The 18,038-nt window shown below is 43.2% G+C and overlaps 1 protein-coding gene across 1 annotated transcript; it reads left to right on the top strand.

Annotated features, from left to right (window-relative positions):
- The first annotated feature begins 506 nt into the window (after positions 1-506).
- On the top strand, positions 507-17,426 carry TMEM231 (transmembrane protein 231). Its single transcript, XM_081275542.1, has 7 exons — positions 507-712; positions 808-977; positions 10,871-10,999; positions 11,298-11,441; positions 14,126-14,207; positions 15,214-15,319; positions 15,678-17,426. The coding sequence occupies exons 1-7, from the start codon at positions 574-576 to the stop codon at positions 15,856-15,858; spliced, it is 951 nt and encodes a 316-aa protein (XP_081131668.1). The 5' UTR covers positions 507-573; the 3' UTR covers positions 15,859-17,426.
- Positions 17,427-18,038: the final 612 nt, after the last annotated feature.

Genomic DNA, 18,038 nt, shown 5'->3' with positions numbered 1-18,038 from the left:
AGCTTTCCTAAAACCAGCAGCCATACTTGTACTGAGTGCAAAGTAACAAAGTATACTAGAAATAGCTATGTAGTGACTACCCTCTATCTCTCGAAAAGCCAGGGGATTTGTGTCCTAACCTTCTTTGGACTTAGTGGAAGAAACAGGAATTTGGGAAGCAGAGGCTTTGGTCTTAGCTCAGAACCATGTTCAGGGCTGCAGCCGGATTAATGTGCATTGTTAGACTTCAGTACAAACCAAGGGGGGCTTAACAGATGACCTGTAATGAAGCACTTAAATAAACTTTTATGAACATCTTGTTTTACATAAACGTTAACAAAGAACATGCCTACGACTTGGGTGAAGGGAGACTTCCTACTGAACTCCGATTTTAAGGAGACTATGGTCTCCAGCGGGCACCGCCCCCGTTAGCTCCTCCCAGCTAGGGCCCGGCTTCCTTGCTATTGGTTCCTTTCCCTGCGCTGCTGGTTGCCGTGGAGACCAAAGCGAAGGCAACCAGGAGAAGCCAAACTTAGTCATCCCTCTGGAATCGCGAAGAGCGCCCGGCCAGCGGCGGGACTGCACGCGCTGCTCATGGCTCTGTACGAGCTCTTCTCTCACCCCGCCGAGCGCGGCTACCGCGCAGGGCTGTGCTCCAAAGCCGCGTTGTTCCTGCTGCTGGCCGCCGCCCTCACCTACATCCCGCCGCTGCTGGTGGCCTACCGGAGCCACGGTGAGACTGTCCCGGCCGGTGCGCGGCAACAGCTCGCGGTTCGCTGCTGGCCCCGGCCGGCCCTCCTAATCTCCTCACCGCCCTCTTTAATTCAGGGTTTTGGCTGAAGCGGAGCAGCTACGAGGAGCAGCCGACCGTGCGCTTCCAGCACCAGGTGCTCCTCGTGGCCCTGCTGGGGCCGGAGCACGGCGGGTTCCTGGCCTGGAGCACGTTCCCCGCCTTCAACCGGCTGCAGGGGGATCACCTGCGCGTCCCGCTCGTTTCGGTGTGTGGTTCCCATCTGGTCCTAACCCTCCCGGGACTGGGTGGAGAGGGGATGGATCGGGACGAACGGCCTCGACCCCGGGCACAGCAGCTTGGCTCTTAAGGACTTTGGCCCCCGGAGGCTGTTCGGGCTCTTTGGCCTGCTGTGTTTAATTTCCTAGACAGTGGGTCTGTTTTGTCATTCTGCTTCTCCCAGACATCACGGCTCCCGGAAAGCCAGCCTTGCAGGCAGTTCCTAGGTCCAGCCAAAACCCTGTTCCTTGTCACTTTCGAGTTCATGGCCCGATGAGAGGGTGGTTGTGGAAGCCCGTTCCGGACCCTGAGACCGAGAGCTGTTCTGCTAACTCCCTCGTGTCGATGCGTTGGTGCATCCTAACACCAGGCACCAGAAGGCAGGCCTTTTCAGGCCGAGTGGACCCGGGGAAGTCCAGGCGCTGATTGGCTAAGCAACTTCCCCGGCGTGCTCTGGCCAAACCACGCCCGCCTGGACTTTTTCCTTTAGAGGCTGCTCCATCCTGCAACCTTAGGGCATGAAGTTGATTTTACTGTTTACAATTTGGCTTTTGGTTTAGCATAAGCGAATGCTTTCTTTACAGTCCCCTCCCTTTTCATTCACTTTCTGAAAACATTTTCTTTTAGAAGTATGAAAAGATCTCTTCCGACATCTCTGAGATGCTTGGCCTTCAAGGCAAACTTGTTCGAGTGAGGGAAAAAAAATTCACTTTTTTCCATCAGCCTATTTTAAATTATTCTTATTTTTTTCTGATTACAAAAGTGTATATGTTCATTGTCAAATATTAGAATTTCTCATATACATAGTGACAAAGACAGTCTGGTGCATGTATGAATACTTTTTAATAAACCTACCCTTTTTAGGTCTGCAAAGTATTTCATGATATGGAAAAACTAATAAATATATCCAGTTCCCTGTTGGCCCATATTGATTTGCTCCAACTTTTTAATTGGTAAGGACACTATTTCCATGAACAAGATTTTAACTGAATCTTTTTTAAAAAAATATTTTTAGTTGTAGATGGACACAAAGTCTTTATTTTATTTATTTTTATGGGTGCTGAGTATCAAACCCAGTGTTTCACACATGCTAGGCAAGCGCTCTACCAATGGACTACAACTCCAGCCCCAAGATTTTGACTAAATCTTATACCTTTTCTTTTTTCTTTTTTTCCTTCCCTGAGATAGGGTCTCTCTATCCTGCCCAGGGTGGTCTTGAACTCCTGGGCTCAAGTGATCCTCCTGCTTCAGCTTGCCCAGTAGTTGGGCCTACAGGTGCACATTCACTGTGACCAGCTTAAATTTTAAACTTTGAAATTGTAAGTTGTGAGGAATTGAAATAGAAGGTGTTTGTTGAAATTGCATAAGTACGTAGAAATCTAAGCAAACAAAGTAATTATGAACTGCAGGGAAATAAAATGTGATGAAGAAAAAGTAATCAGGGTTTTGAATAGGATTTACATAGTCTTAGTTATGTGAACACTGAATATTTGCTGACCAAAACATGGGTTTAACTTGATTGTGGGGAAGTGAAAGGTGTATATGTGCAGACAGGGCTGGTGGAAGGGGAGGGGAGCTAAATCATCTTTCCTTTGGGAGGCCAATAGAGAATTCCTAAAACTGAGAAACTGACAAGGCTAATGCAAATGTTATTTAAAGACCTAGGGATATATTTCTAAAAACACTAATCAGGTAAATGAGATTAAAAAAAAAATTTGCTGTGGAAGCTGTATGTTTTTGTAGCATCATTGAATTCTTTGATTCTTTAAATGATCAGGTTTGTTGTTGTTGTTTTTAGTACTGGGATTTAACTCAGGGATGCTTTACCACTGAGTCACATCCCCAGCCCTTTGTATTTTTTATTTTGAGCAAGGGTCTTGCTAAGTTGTCTATCAACTCCCTAAATTGCTGAGGCTGGCTTTGAACTTTCAATCCTCATGCCTCAGCCTCCCAAATCACTGGAATTATAAGCATGCACCACTGTGCCTGGCGTGATGTGGTCTTTTACGGTGAATTTAAAAGAATAACTGGAGGGCCGAGGATTTATTTCAGTGGTAAAGCAGATGTACTCTGAAGGCCTTGGATTCAATCCCCACCTGGGAGGTGGGCAGGAATTAGAGCAGGAGCAGGAAACACATATCTTTCATTTGCTTCTCACTAATGATTACATGTTGCTCATTTTTATTCTTATTTGAGATTATACTGTCTCTGAGGAAGAATGACTAGATGGGAGGCCAGCAGGGAAGTAGATTGACTTTTGGGGGTGCGAGGCAGGAGAGGTGGGCACAGGACCGGGAATTGAACCCAGGGGCACTGAGCCACATCCCCACCTATTTTATTTAGAGACAGGGTCTCACTGAGTTGCTTAGCACCTCACTTTTGCTGAGGCTGCCTCAGCCTCCAGAGCCGCTGGGATTACAGGCATGTGCCACCATGCCCAGCTGTAGATTGACTTTTCATCATGTACTCAGTATTCATATTTCTTGAGTTCAACTTTTTATGTATCTCCTTTCCAAAAGTGAAAAACTTTATTTTTTGGGGGGGAGGAGTTGTGGTTCAGTGGAAGAGTACCTGCCTAGCAGGCCTGAGGCCTGGACTCAATCCAAACATTTTTTTTTTAATTCCAAACAAAATAACTTGCTAGTTATTTTGTTTGGAATTAAAAAAAAAAAAAAGATAGCATTTTGTGCCTTGAATTGTTGGTAGAATTTTTTCTTTATATTTGTGTATTTCTCTCTTATACTTCTAGATACTTGAGTCTAAGAAATAATCGTGAAAACTTACAATAATCATTAAAACAAGGATAAGCATTAGGTTTCATTCACTCGTTCTTTTTACTTGCTCATTCATCACAACTGGTTGGCTCCCCAGTTGAACTGCTAGTTAGCTCTTATCTCTATAACCAGAAATTTCTCCCTGGAAGGCACCACCCATGGTCTCCCCCTGCCTCTGCTGTGCAGGTTCCAATTTTAAGTCTAAGAAGCCAAGACCACCTCTTATTTTTATGGTGCCCAGACCATTAATTGTCTTTAATACTGCTTTTGTTTGTTTGCTTGTTTGTTTTCAGTGGTAGGGATTGAACTCAGGACGACTATTGAGCTCAGGACTACTATCCCCAGACTGGATAATTTTACACTGTTAGTAAAACACAAGACCATAATTCCTTTTTCTTAGTTTCTTAGTCTCCCTATCCCCTTCATTCTGGGATGGGCCGGGGTCTATAATTTATGACATCATCACCTCCAGTCTTTCTTCTACTGGCAAAGTCCCAAGGCAGAGCAGGGCATCATGAGGGAAGAGACTGGGAGTGGTGTGTGCCTGCACATGTGTGGAATTACGTTTTTATTTTTTATTTTATTTTAAAGTTTTATTTTTGGTGATCAGAAATTGAACCCAGGAGTGCTTTACCACTGAGCTAAGTCCCCAGCCCTTTTGTGGGGAAGGGGAGGGAACACTAAATTGGTAAGGTTGGCCTTGAACTTGCAATCTTCCTTCCTAAGCCTCTGGAGTCTCTGAGAATTAATGTAGCATTGCATTCAGCTAAATGTTTTTGTAAAAGGCCGATTTTTATGGCATGTGAATCATGCCTTCAATATTTGTAAATACAAGCAATAGCTTAATAATACGATTATAAGCCATAGTAGTAAAAATTATTATTGGTTTACTATGCCTTAGGCAGGTGATAAGCATTTAATCATTACATAACAAAGTTCTTTAATAGTACTTGGCCCATAGTAATCACTTAGTGTTAACTATAACATTTTTTTGTGTGTGTTCTTCATTTTTAAAAAAAATTTAAAGGGCTGGGGATGTGGCTCAAGCGGTAGCGCGCTCGCCTGGCATGCGTGCGGCCCGGGTTCGATCCTCAGCACCACATACCAACAAAGATGTTGTGTCCGCCGAGAACTAAAAAATAAATATTAAAAAAAATTCTCTCTCTCTCTCTCTCTCTCTCTCTCTCTCCCTCCCTCCTCTCTCACTCTCTCTTTAAAAAAAAATTTAAATTTGTTCTACTTAGTTGTACATAACAGCAGAATGGATTTCAATTCATCGTACACAAATGAGTGCAACGTTTCAATTTTCTGGTTGTACACGATATAGAGATGCACCATTCGTACAGTCGTACATGTACCTAGGGTAATGATGTTCATTCTCATTCCACTATCTTTCCTACCCCTATAACCCCTCCCCACCCTCCCCTTTGCCCAATCCAAAGTTCTTCCATTCTTCCCATGCCCCCCTGCCCCGCCCCCATCATAGATCAGCATCCACTATCAGAGAAAATATTCAGTCTTTAGTTTTTGGGGATTGGCTTACTTCACTTATTCTCCAACTCCATCCATTTACCTGCAAATGCCATAATTTTATTTTCTTTTAGTGCTGAGTAATATTCCATTGTTTCTCTTCATTGTTAAAGAGCTAGTCTCTGTTTATCCCCACAGTTACCCTGTGAGATAGAGGTCATACCTGCATTTTATTTTTTTTTTTTGTTATTTTTTTTTTTTAAAGAGAGAGTGAGAGAGGGGAGAGAGAGAGAGAATTTTTAATATTTATTTTTTAGTTCTCGGCGGACACAACATCTTTGTTGGTATGTGGTGCTAAGGATCGAACCCCGTCCGCACGCACGCCAGGTGAGCTCGCTACCGCTTGAGCCACATCCCCAGCCCCCTCATACCTGCATTTTACAGATGAAGAAATAGACTCAGAGAAGTGATGTCATTTGCTGAAGCTTTCAGGTGACCAGAGTCTGGATGGAAACTTCATATTTCAGATTAAAATCTTATGCTTTTTTAAATTTTTTTTTTTAGTTGTTGATGGACCTTTTACATATATATATATATATATATATATATACACACACACACAGAGCTAAGAATTGAACCCAGTGCCTCACACATGTGAGGCAAGTGCTCTACCACTGAGCCACAACCCCAGCCCATCAAATCTTATACTCTTAATCCTGTTACAGCAAAATTATTTTTTTTTATTTTCCAAGGCTGAACATAAAGCCAGACTGGCTTCAACCTGTCTGGAAAACTGTCTGTCCAAGAAGCCAAGAAATGATGGTTTTTAGGTCAAGGGCTTGACCAAAATGCTGGGAGACAGCTTTGCTGTTGCTAATTTTGGAAGATGCTTCAGAAGTCGCAGACAGCTGCGCTTCTGCTCTAGTCAGATCACCTTGGACAGCATCTCTAAAATCCGTATGTTTTCAATACTCCGAACGTCTAGCTTTTGTTGTTTTTCAAAAGAGAGGGAAACAGACAGAGTGAGCCCTGATGAGCCGGGTGTGGCTCTTGAAGGCCTGTGTGGAGCTGGGGGATGGGGAGCTGAAGGTGAGAGGAGGATCCTGGGCTGGAGCCAGAGCTGGGAGAACCACGTGCCTAAGCACCGACTTTTCCTTATCTCTGAAATCAGAGTGTGTCTAGCGTCACACTGGCTGCAAAAGCAAGAGGCAAGTTTATTAATACACAGGCGCCTGCGGGTGCACAGCAAAACCTCAGCCGAAGCTTTGGTGAACTGGCACACCGGGCTTTGGGGTACAGATCTTTTATAGGGAAAAAGGAGTTGTTTTCCACCTAGTACAATAACAGATGTTTTTTAATCCAGCATACACGTCACTTAAAGGGTAAACTTGTTTTTCACTATGGTAAACTTGTTTTTCACTATAGGTTCCCGAAAAACTCATAAATCTCACAGGTTTACATTGTGTTTCCTCCCTGTTCCCGCTTATGATCCCAGTTTGCTCAAGCATGTCCTGTGATGTGGTCAGGGTGCCCTTTCTAACAGGTCATGTGGTGAGCTCACCTGTTTACTACATACTTTCTACTTTTCATAATCAGGCCTTAGGTTATGGGGCTGGGGTCTTTCAAATGGATTTTAGTTCTCTTTATGAATTATTTCTTCAAATGCTGTATCACCAGCATGCTTGATGGTACGAAGACAAGATTTCATGGAAAAGTATGGATATGATTGAATAAGTTAAAATGTGATTCAAAAGAATGAGACTATGAAGAAGTTTTAGGAATCTCTGGATCAATTTATTTTGCTTATATTTCCATGTGAATAAATGTGAAATTTGATATAAATATCTGATATAAATGTGATATCTGATATAAATCTAAAAATTCCTTCAATAAGTATAAAATAAATACTCCAGTGATTAGAAAACATTATGCCACTATTTAATTGAAAATATTTTCCTTTTTTTCCTGCTATGTAAAGTAATGATGCAGTTTGTAATTGATGGTATTTTAGATTCATCCAAATACAGGAGGTAAGGATTTGATGGATATGGGAATCATGAAGTAGCAGTCCTACTTTGCTAGAGACCTAAATATCAGTGCCCATCTGTATTTTCAGCATAAAAAGAAAAAAATGGGAACCCAGTAATGACAAGTCTATGGTGAAATGGACCCTGATATAAATTATGAAATCAGCACTTAGTAAAAGAACCTGACTCAGAATGAAAGGTAAAAATGAAGTAGGAACCAAAGAAAATTCCAACAAACTATCAGATTCTGTAGAAACTCTGATGAAAAAAAAAATGTTGCAAGTCAGGACGTCCTGGGAACAACGGTCACAGCTAGTGTGCCCTGAGTGTGGTCACAGCTAGCCATTTGCCCTGGGCGTGCCCCGTTATGAGGTACCTGTAGCTCCAAGGCCACCTCCTGTGCGTGCTCTGCTCCCTGATGCTCTGCTCACTGATGCTCCTGCTGAGATGCTGAAAAACCACATGGTCCTTTGCCTGCTGGTTCCCGTTTAGTCTCTGCCAGTAGGAGCCACGATGTGCCTGGTTCTAGGAGTGGGAACAAGCTGCAACCAGTTGCGACCTGCCAGAATGAAGAACCACTGCTGGGGTGACCCAAACCTGGACAAGAAGCAAACAGAAAGCTCTCCTCCACCTTACGGGTTCCTCTGGTGGGTCCTTCCTCAATACTCTGGAGGTACCTGCCCTAGAATTGATTTCATCAATGGTTTGAGCAGTAGCATAGACAGGTAGCCCCTCTTGCAGCCCAGAGGGTGAGAGTCTAGCCGGGTAAGAGGTCATCTGTGGGAGATGCAGCATTCACTCACCCTCCTCTTCTGCTGCCCTCCCCTTTACTCTTGCTGCCCAGCTCTCAGCCACTACCCCTTGTGCCACACTTGGAGCACAAGACCTTCCTTAGCCTGAATCACCCTTCCCCTAGACGTTCCTGTGCCTTGTCATTCCTCTTCATTCAAGTCACCAACAGATCAGGTTATCCTGAATATTTTCTGTAAAAATTTGTTAATGTCTACCTTCATTCATCCTCTAATTTTAGCCTGTTTTATTTTTCTTTGGGTACTTAACGCTACCCAGTATTGTTAACATGTTTGTTTATTTTTATCTGTTTTCTATCTTTCCTGCTGGGAATCTTGGCTCCATTGGGATGAAAACTTTGTCTATTTTGTTGTAATTTTATTCCCAGCCATCTGAAACAGTGCCTGGTCCGTTGTAGGGCTTCAGAAAGTTCTTGACAACTGAATTTGGTGGCACAGACCTGTAATCCCAACGACTCAGGAGGCTGAGACAGGAGGATTATAAGTTCAAAGCCAGCCTCACCAATTTAGGGAGGCTTAAGCAATTTAGGGAGACCTTGGCTCAAAATAAATAAAAACTACAAAGGGCTGGGAATGTCGTGCCTTTGGGTTCAATCTCTGTAAAACAGTACTTGACAGATTAATGAGCCAGTTTTAAAAGCAGACCCTAATTATGGTACTCTGCCATGTCTTTGTCCTCTGTGAACTTGGAGTGAAAAATGTGCACACAAATGTCTATGTAACCTTTTTGCAAAAAGGTTTGTCCTAGTCAACAATTCTCTTTGAATTTTTTTAGGGGGGTGGACCTGAACATAGTCCTAGTTAGGGATCCAGATTTGATGTCAAAGACCTTATCTCAAATCCAGTCTTTACCACTACTAGCTGTACCTGTGCCCCCAGCTTAAATTGTATAAATTTCTCATTTATACAATGGGGATAATACTTGCTCTGCCTGGAGGGCCTGATATCTAGGCTTGACATTTATTAAAAAGACCAAATGAGATGAGTTTCTCTTCCTCCCACACTGTGTTGGCGTCTGGCCACCGCCTTCTCTCAAATTGATTCAAATTGAGAAGACAGTTCCTTGTTTTCATGTCCAGTCCTAAGATTCTGAAGGTGAGGGTTCTTTACAGAAAGTCAGTCCCTCATCATCTTCCCACATATCAGCTGAAGGAAACGGACCGGAACACAGACAGCCTCTTTCCAGCCCACTCTTAATTACTAAGTCAGAATTGCCTCAGGTACTCGATCATCAGTCCTGGTAGCACAGATCTCCCCGCTACCCTGGTGAAGCTGATGCGACAGGCCAGACAGTAGAATCCCGTGGAAGAAGGAGGGTAGGTTTGTCTATCATAAGGTCAAGGACATGGACATTATTGTCTGGAAAGAAAGAAATAATTGAAAGTTTCTGAAAATTGACATCTTTATCTCAAACAGCCTTACTAGCCTGAAAGACATTAAAAAAAAAAAAAAAGTCTTCCTCACAAAATGGTAATAGTAGGGAGCAAAGTGAACCAAAAGAGGGAGGAGCATGTGGCAATGTTGACATTCCCTGGTAGCATCTGGGAACGTAGTGGGAAGGGGACCAGTTATAGCACCAAGATCCAGAGTCATGCTGAGGACCAGAGTCAGTAGTGATTACATTTCAGTGATTGTCCTCTTCTGCTGGTTATTGTAGGGTCACTATGGGGCAAGCTTGCATGGCAAGACTGGGTATTGATATTTTAATACATTGAATATTGCCTACATATGATTTATGAGCTGTGATTTCTCTCTTGCCCTCAGATTTTTATCTATTTTCTTTAGTTTCATGTCCATAATAGAAAACATTTGTGGTTTTAGGGCCTGGCTGATTTCACTTAGCTTCCTTTTTTCATTTTATTGATTGGTACTAAAAGATACACAAGGCTTAAAAGTCCTGAGATGGATGGGCCTTCACCAGGACCCTGAAGCAAAGACAATTGTGGTTGGAGATTGTATATTCAGGGCTTGGTGATTTTCTGTTGAATTTTTTGGAGGAACATAGTAATTAGAATGAGGGTGCTGGGTTTCTTTCTTTGATTCTATTTTTAAAATCTGGCTTAGGACTGGGAGTACAGCTCAGTGGGAGAAGGGGTACACATGAGACTGTGGGTTCTACCCCCAGCACTTTAGAAAAAAAGGGAGGGAGGACTTCTAAAGCTATAGCAAACAATTCTGATGAGCTGTTTAAATTTTCTATACAAAATCAGACTTATTTATTTTAAAAAAGAAAAGAAGCCAGGCACAGTGGTACATGCCTATAATCCCAGCAACTCTGAGGCTGAGGCAGGAGGACCGAAAATTTGAGGCCAGCCTCAGCAACTTAGTGAGACCCTAAGCAATTTAGCAAGACCCTGTCCCAAAATAAAAAAAAAAATAAAAAAAAAAATAAGAAGAAGGGGCTGGAGATGTGGCTCAGTGGTAAAGTGCCCCAGGATTCAATCCCTGCTACCAGAAAGAAAAAGAAAAGAGAAAAATACCAAGAATACCAAATATACCGAAAAATACCAATAAGTAAGATAAAATTAGATAACTGAAAAGAGATGATGCTATCCAGATGTTTATTGTTATTCCATTCAGCCTGTGAATGGCTGGAAAGGCACAGGTATGAATGTCAAGGGTTGTATACATTGTGTCTTTCCCAGTAAGGATCCATTCACACCTATTCTTCTCTCTCTCCTTGAGGGAGGTAATTACCTGTGTACAGCAGAACAGCGGGTCATCGTGTAGGTACAGAAGTGATGTGGATTCTTCAGAGACTTGGTAAGGACCAGGGCCACTGACCCTCTTTGGGTTTCCTAGTCTAGAGAAGAAGACAGGAACCAGGATGGGAAAATGGACATGTTACACTTTAAGTTGGAGCTTCCTCTGCAGCCCACAGAGCACGTCCTTGGTGTGCAGCTCATCTTGACCTTCTCCTACCAATTGCACGTGAGTTGGTCCTTAAGGAGGCCCATCCTCTCCTTTTTGTCTTTTAAAAGAATGGAATCCTCCTGCTTTCCAGAAGCATTATAGGGAATTTGACTTAAGCAAATTGAATGTTTTTCATTGGGGTCATATGAATATACCTTAATTATTAATAGCTCAGAGGGTCCTGGGAACAGGGCCTCTCATGTGGCTAACCCAGATACGTGAAGACCCTCAGCTTAAGCCATAGACAGTGACTGTCAACCTGGAACCCTTCAGATACAATGGCAATTAATATTATCTCTCCTTCTTATGATTTCAGAGGATGTCAACCTTTGTGATGCAGAGCATGGCATTTCTCCAGTCTTCCTTTGCTGTTCCTGGGTCCCAGTTGTATGTAAATGGAGACCTAAGGTTGCAGCAGAAGCAGCCGCTAGGCTACAGTGGCCTAGATGTCCGATATAATGTAAGAATGCTTCTTGTCACCCACCTTCTTTGTTCCTGTATGTTTATCACATTCTTTGAAGAGAAATGAAAGTTGGAAATAGCATTTCCCTGTGGGTGGTACAGATGAGGATTTCTGAGGAATTCTTGCCATAAATTCTTACAGAATATGGAGGTTTACCTTGATTTATACCCAGGAAGAGAGGGGGGAAATGGCTGACTTTATTGAAGAACTGAATTGCTTATTGCTTTCAGGTACACACACACAGTGTATTCCATATGATTGTGTAAGCTTTTCATGTAAAACATATAAAAATAATACTAGCCACCATGTATTGAATATGTAACATCTGTCAGGCCTGAGTTAAGAAGTTTATAGTCAGGTGTGGTGGCGTGCACCTTTATTTCCAGCACTCAAGAGGCTGAGGCAAGAGGATCATTTGAGCCCAGGAATTGGAGCTCTCCTGGGCAACAATGTCTCAAAAGAAAAAGAAAGAGAAAAAGGTTACATACAACATCTTATTTAATGTTTTTTTTTTTTTTTTTTGGGAGGGGGGGATGGGGGGTTGGTACCAGGGAATGAACCCAAGGGCACTTAACCACTGAGCTGCATTCCCAGCCTTTTTTATTTTTATTTTTTTATTTTTTTGGTTTGAGACAGGGTCTGGTTAAGTTGCTTAGGGCCTCACCAAGTTGCTGAGGCTGGCCTCAAACTTGCAATCCTCCTACCTTAGTCTCCTGATCCACTGGGATTACGGGCGTGCTCCACCGTGCCTGGCTTTATTTAATCTATTTAATCATCACAGCAATCTCCTGAGATTGGTTGCTTATACTTGTCATTTCCCAGCTTTCCAGCCACTTGTCCTGTCACTGCCCCCTTGCTCTGTTCTATCCCTGCTGGCCTTTGCTAATTTTTGAATCTAAGAAGGAGCTTCTACCTCAGGGCTTTTGCACTTGCCATTCCCTCTGCTAGTTATGCAGAGAGCCTACTGGACCAATCCACACAGGTCCCTGAGCACAGTCTCTCCCTGGACCTCTTTCCTCCAGCATTCTTCAGGCAGAATGACTTTTCCTACTGCCATCTAACATCCTAAAGATATGTTTCTGGTATGTTTGTTTTCTGCCTCAGTGTTAAAAGTACCTTGTATACCATCACCCGAGCACTTAAACAGTGCCTGGCACATTGTCAGTTCAGAGGTATTTAATGAATGAATGAACTCTTATTTTGCACATGAGGAAACTGGGGCTTGTAGGCATTAATTAATTTCCCCCAAATCTCATAGCTTCCAAGTAACAGAGCCAGAAGCTAAGTCCATATCTCATGCCTCATGATAATCATTGATTCCTAATCTTTACCACAGGGGAACCATGTAAATTGAGTTCAGCTGTGTTTAAATGAAAGAGGGATGTTATCAGTGATTACAGCCATATACCACAACTGTTCCCAATGAACTGGGATTTATGGTGGCTTTAGCTATAGTCAACCTAAGTTACAAAGGGAGAGGACTAAACTCTGTAAACGGACTATGGAATTTAGAAGATCAGATTACATCAACAACTGTGATAATAGAGGGCGGGAAGTCATTTCCTGCTATAAAGGATTAATATTTTAAAAAAAAAGGATTATATGCTTGGGTTGGGGATGTGGCTCAAGTGGTAGCACGCTCGCCTGGCATGCGTGCAACCTGGGTTCGATCCTCAGCACCACATACAACAAAGATGTTGTGTCCACCGAAAACTAAAAAATAAATATTAAAATAAAATAAAGTTAAGAGAGTAATCAGAGAGGAGAAAAAAAAGACAAAGGTATTGAATATGTGGTTTGTCCATTTGTTTGGTTTTTGGTACTGGGGATTGAACCCAGAGGTACTTTACCACTTTTTATTTTTTGAGACATGATCTTACTAAGTTGCTTAGGGCATTGCTAAATTGCTGATATGGTCTATTTTAAAAAATTAAAGGAATTGCTGAGCAAAGTGGCACATGCAATTATCCCAGCGGCTCAGGAGGCTGAAGCAGGAGGATCATGAGTTCAAAGCCAGCCTCAGAAATTTAGGCCCTAAGCAATTTAGCAAGACCCTGTCTCCAAATAAAATTTTAAAAAGGGCTGGTGATGTGGCTCAGTGGTAAAGTACCGGTGGGTTCAATCCCTAGTACGGAAAGGAGAAGAGAGGAGAGGAGAGGGGAAAGAGAGGAAAGAAATTGAAGGAATTGCCCAGCATGGTGGTGCACACCTGTAATTCCACATTCCAGCAACTGGGAAGACTGAAACAGGAGGATCGAAAGTTCAAGTCCAGCCTCAGCAATTTAGCAAGATCCTGTCTCAAAAACAAAATGATAAAAAAGGTCTGGGGATATGGCTCAGTGGTAAAGACCCCTCTGGGTTAAATCCCTGGTACACTCCCCCCCCCAAAATAAACAATTTAATGAAATTATTTCTCCCATTGAAATAGAGGAATGTTGTATAAATAGCTTTAAAACCTGTGAAAGGTAAACATTGGCACCATTTCCAATCCCACAAAAGGAATTACTGGAAAAGTAAATGGACTTAAATTATTGCAAGAGAGCTTATTCCTCCTTGAAGAAAATATTATTGATCCTGGCATAGGTCACCAAGAACAAGAAGGCAGTCTCTGGGGTGGGGAGGGTAGAGGGAAGAGAGCAAGGTCTCAAGTGCTCACTCCAGGTCCTCCTGCTGTGTCCCAGGTATCTGTGATCAATGGGACCAGCCCTTTTGCCTACGATTATGACCTAACCCACATTGTTGCTGCCTACCAGGAAAGGAATGGTAAGTCTGGGGTGTAGGCCATTCAGCTACCCCTCATCACTTTCAGAGCTTGGCCTCTTCCCACCTCAATGCCCCTCCTGTGGTCCAGCAAGTTACTGACCACTGGCTTGATGGGTTTCCTTATTTTAATGTGTATGTAAGTCTAATTGAGATGTTCCCCTTGCCACACCAATAAAAGAAACCAAAGACAATTTGATGTCCATACTTTTCAGATAGAAGTAGAGGACAGGAGCGAGTCACCCCACCCCCCATGAGCAGCCCCCTGCAGGAGCAGAGCCTTGTCGTGCTGGTGGCAGGCAGAACATGTACAGTTCTTACAGGCTTGAGGCGCTCGGGCCATCCTGGTGCTCCACTCAGCATGCTGGGCTGGGCTGCTCGGTGGCCAAGGGTTTTCTCTAAAGGCATCAAAAGTGTTGTTGGTCAACCAGCCAGCATGGACCCCACACCCAGCCATCTCCAATATTTATTCCTAATTTCATACAATACAATAATACCATTATTCTAGTGATAGAAGAGCTTTTTTAAAAAATTAAAAACCATTGACCTGCAAGTCAACTTTTTCTTCTTTTTCATATAGCTATTATAGTGTAGAAACACTTTGGGATTCAAATTCTTCATATTTACTTAACTATGTAGTATAAATATATTGCCACACTGATACAAAGTTCTACTTGACCTTATTTTTACTAGCAATATAGTATTCCTGCAGCAATGTAGTATTCTATGCAGCTATAGTAGGACTCTGCTTCCAGGTTTTTAATAAGTACTTGAATAATACCTGAATAACTTTGCACAGGCAAGTTTCTTTCTTCTTTTATTTCTGAATTTTGAACTGAAAAATATCTCTTGAGTTCAATCTCCAGTACAAAATACATGTGTGTGTGCATATATGTGTGTATATATATGTATCCCAATAATCAAAGAATATTTATAGCCTCCCCATACATAGTTTTTTCTTTTTTGCCAAACGGCCATCCTAGCTTAATGATTGATGATTGTGTTGCAGTTACCACCGTCCTGAATGACGCCAACCCCATCTGGCTGGTGGGCAGGGCCGCGGAAGCTCCATTTGTGATTAATGCTATCATCCGATACCCTGTGGAAGTCATTTCATATCCTTTTTATTAGAGAGCCAGCGGGGGCTCAGTGTCCACAAAGAAAGGAAGGATTCCTCAGGTTGCCCAAGTAGGAACAGATGTGGGACACCTTACACTGAGGGTTGCTGCAGCCCCACTCAAGTAACTGTGCCGTGTCTGCTACTGCTCATACAGAAAAAAAGCTCATTTCCTGTTCATATTTCTTTCTGAGCAATTCTCCTAGGTCAGGATCATCCATATTCATGTCTTAATAATTTTTTATTATTCCTTTTATCTTAAGGGCACTTGAAACATTTTTGTCATTTCCTGTCTGACCTGCGCTTTAGTGCAACTTTTATTTACGTGTCATCTGCAATTCCTTAACTCTCTGTACTTACCAGCCAGGATTCTGGGAGATGGTGAAGTTTGCCTGGGTCCAATATGTCAGCATCTTGCTCATCTTCCTCTGGGTGTTCAAGAGAATCAAAATATTTGTGTTTCAGAATCAAGTGGTGACTACAATCCCTGTAACAGCAATGCCCCCGGGAGAAGTCTATAAGGAGCACTTATCCTAAGAAGACCTTTCTGAAGACTCCGCAGGACCGAGGCTACCTCACTGTTGTCTTCTGAGAACTGCCGTGTTACCACGTTTCTGAAAACAGTGCGGTGGACACATGAAGGCTTACACAAGAGTTTTTCCCCTCAGAGACAAAAGATGGTTCTTTCCAATCTTGCTCTACACAAATCCCATATTTTCTTAAGCACCAACAAAATTGTCAGGGACTAGTTTGTGGGAAGGTCAGAAGGTTCCCCAAGGCTATCATTCATTTTTGTTTTTGTTTTTAGCTTTACCCATAGGAGAAAATCACAGTTCTGACATCTTGGAAAGAGCCCCATCTCTGGTGGAGGAAAGACTTTTCCTCTTTTGAACTGAGAAGCCCTGTGCTTTCCTCCCCCTATTGTAAGCCACTCTTTACTCTGTTCGGGGCTTTCATGATAAATATGCTAATCCCTAGCACTTGCTACTCCTGGGTATCTACAGTTCCCATTCAGAGCTTTGATTTCTAGAACGTAGGCCTTTAACTGGAGAATGGCAAGGGGAGGGCACAGCACAAGAGCAGCGAAAGCCTGTGCGGAGGGTGGGCGACTTAAGGACACTGGGACCGTCCACCTGCCTCAGCCTAACAGACGCCGTCTGTCGCCAGCTCAGCTGAACCACCCTCTCTCCCTGTGCTACAGAGGCTGGCTCTTTGCCCTGCCTCTTGCCCTCTGTCTGTGCCCCTGGAATGGCAGGCTGAAGTCAGAAGTGCTGTTTCATTCAGTCCCCCCAGCAGCAGTGGGGGACGCAAGGGTTGTAACAACAGGTCCTTTCTCTCTGGCCCTCACCCAACAGCCTGGACCCTTGCCACTCCTTCTCCTTGACAGCCCTCCCCCTTCCTGAAAGGACGTGGGTGACAGAGGAGTTGTTGTTGGTGTTGGCTCCCACTGCCTGACAACCGCAGGGTTTATTTGGAGGGCTAGCAGGAAGCCCAGCCTCTCACAGTCCCCTTGACTGAGGAACAGGGTGCCCAGCAGAGGGGTGCTTTGGGGAGGACAGGAGGAGAAGCAAGGGAAGAAATAGGATGCTAGCTCAGGGAGTCCTGTCCAGGCTGGCCAGCAGCTGCATGATAAGCTATCAGCTCTTCCAGGCAGGGAGAGTGGGCTTCTGCTGTACATGGAAGACGCCATTCAGCCCGTCTCACCCTGAGCAAGGATGCAGTCTGGTCCGAGGTCTTCTGCTTTATGATCCTCACCATGTCATAGCACTGGAAGGACAGTCCCCTGTGACCCATGCTTCATGTCCACTAACAAACTCCCCTCTGTGTATACCTCAACTTACTTTGGAGATTCGATTCTTATTTCCAAAGCATCTTTTCTTTCAGGCTGACCAAAATGAGATTGTTGGAAACAGCTATGTTGAAGTATTCAGGCAGAAAAACACTAGTTTCTCTGACTTCTTTTAAAATATTTAGAGCTATTTATATGCCTACATATTTTTCCCTTGAGATATAAATGAAAAATGGTTTCTGGTTTAAATCTCAAAAAGGTAATTCGATATAGAAAGATGGCTGAAGATAAGCATTGCATTTTATTAAATTATTCTAATGTGAGATTTATATGGAGAATTAATGATGTTTTATAACTTTCTAATTAAAATATTCAAAATGGAAGGTTGTCTGTGGCTTTATAGAGGGAACAGGTTTGGAGGGGGAAGAATAGGGAGTGCAGAAGTTGCGCACTCTTCTCTGTTACTCACCGGCAGGCTTCCTCTGCCAAGGCTCTGCCCGGAGACCTTGGAGCTTTTGTTGGTTCTCTGGCAAAAGTCTTCTGGTCCAACCCCAAGTAAATGTGAGTTTTTGGTGGAATCCACCTGGCCTGTGGAAAACACAGCATGGAAAATTACAACTGTGTCTGGTGAATATCAAATTATTTTCAGATCATATGATGGTAGCTTCTGAACCTGAACCACACTGCAGAGTTGCAAGAGGAAGAAAAGGTGAGAAATAGGATTTTCATCAACTGAGCTACAACCCAGAGCTAAATCAGGGTTTGAGATTGTTACTCAGTATTTGGGGTCAAGGCAAGACAAAGATTCCTAATTTTGTCAAATAATCAGTTTCTGCTGGAATCAGCCGCCAGGACCTAATGACCCACCAAGGTTCTGTCATGTAAAGTTAATAAAGCTCTCTCTCCCCTTTGCTTTCCCTTCTCCCTC

This window comes from Spermophilus citellus, assembly GCF_964194105.1.
Source record: "Spermophilus citellus genome assembly, chromosome: 18".
In the NCBI taxonomy this organism is placed as follows: domain Eukaryota; kingdom Metazoa; phylum Chordata; class Mammalia; order Rodentia; family Sciuridae; genus Spermophilus; species Spermophilus citellus.
The sequence above is the reverse complement of the archived record's forward strand: the minus strand, read 5'-3'. Positions and strand labels throughout refer to the sequence as shown.

Bases quoted from the DNA above. Each gene is read 5' to 3' on its own strand.
- TMEM231 (XM_081275542.1), top strand. From the start codon at position 574: ATGGCTCTGTACGAGCTCTTCTCTCACCCCGCCGAGCGCGGCTACCGC. The intron at 14,208-15,213 runs GTAAGTCTGGGG...ATTGTGTTGCAG, and splicing joins TGCCTACCAGGAAAGGAATG to TTACCACCGTCCTGAATGAC. The intron at 15,320-15,677 runs ATATCCTTTTTA...AACTCTCTGTAC, and splicing joins TACCCTGTGGAAGTCATTTC to TTACCAGCCAGGATTCTGGG.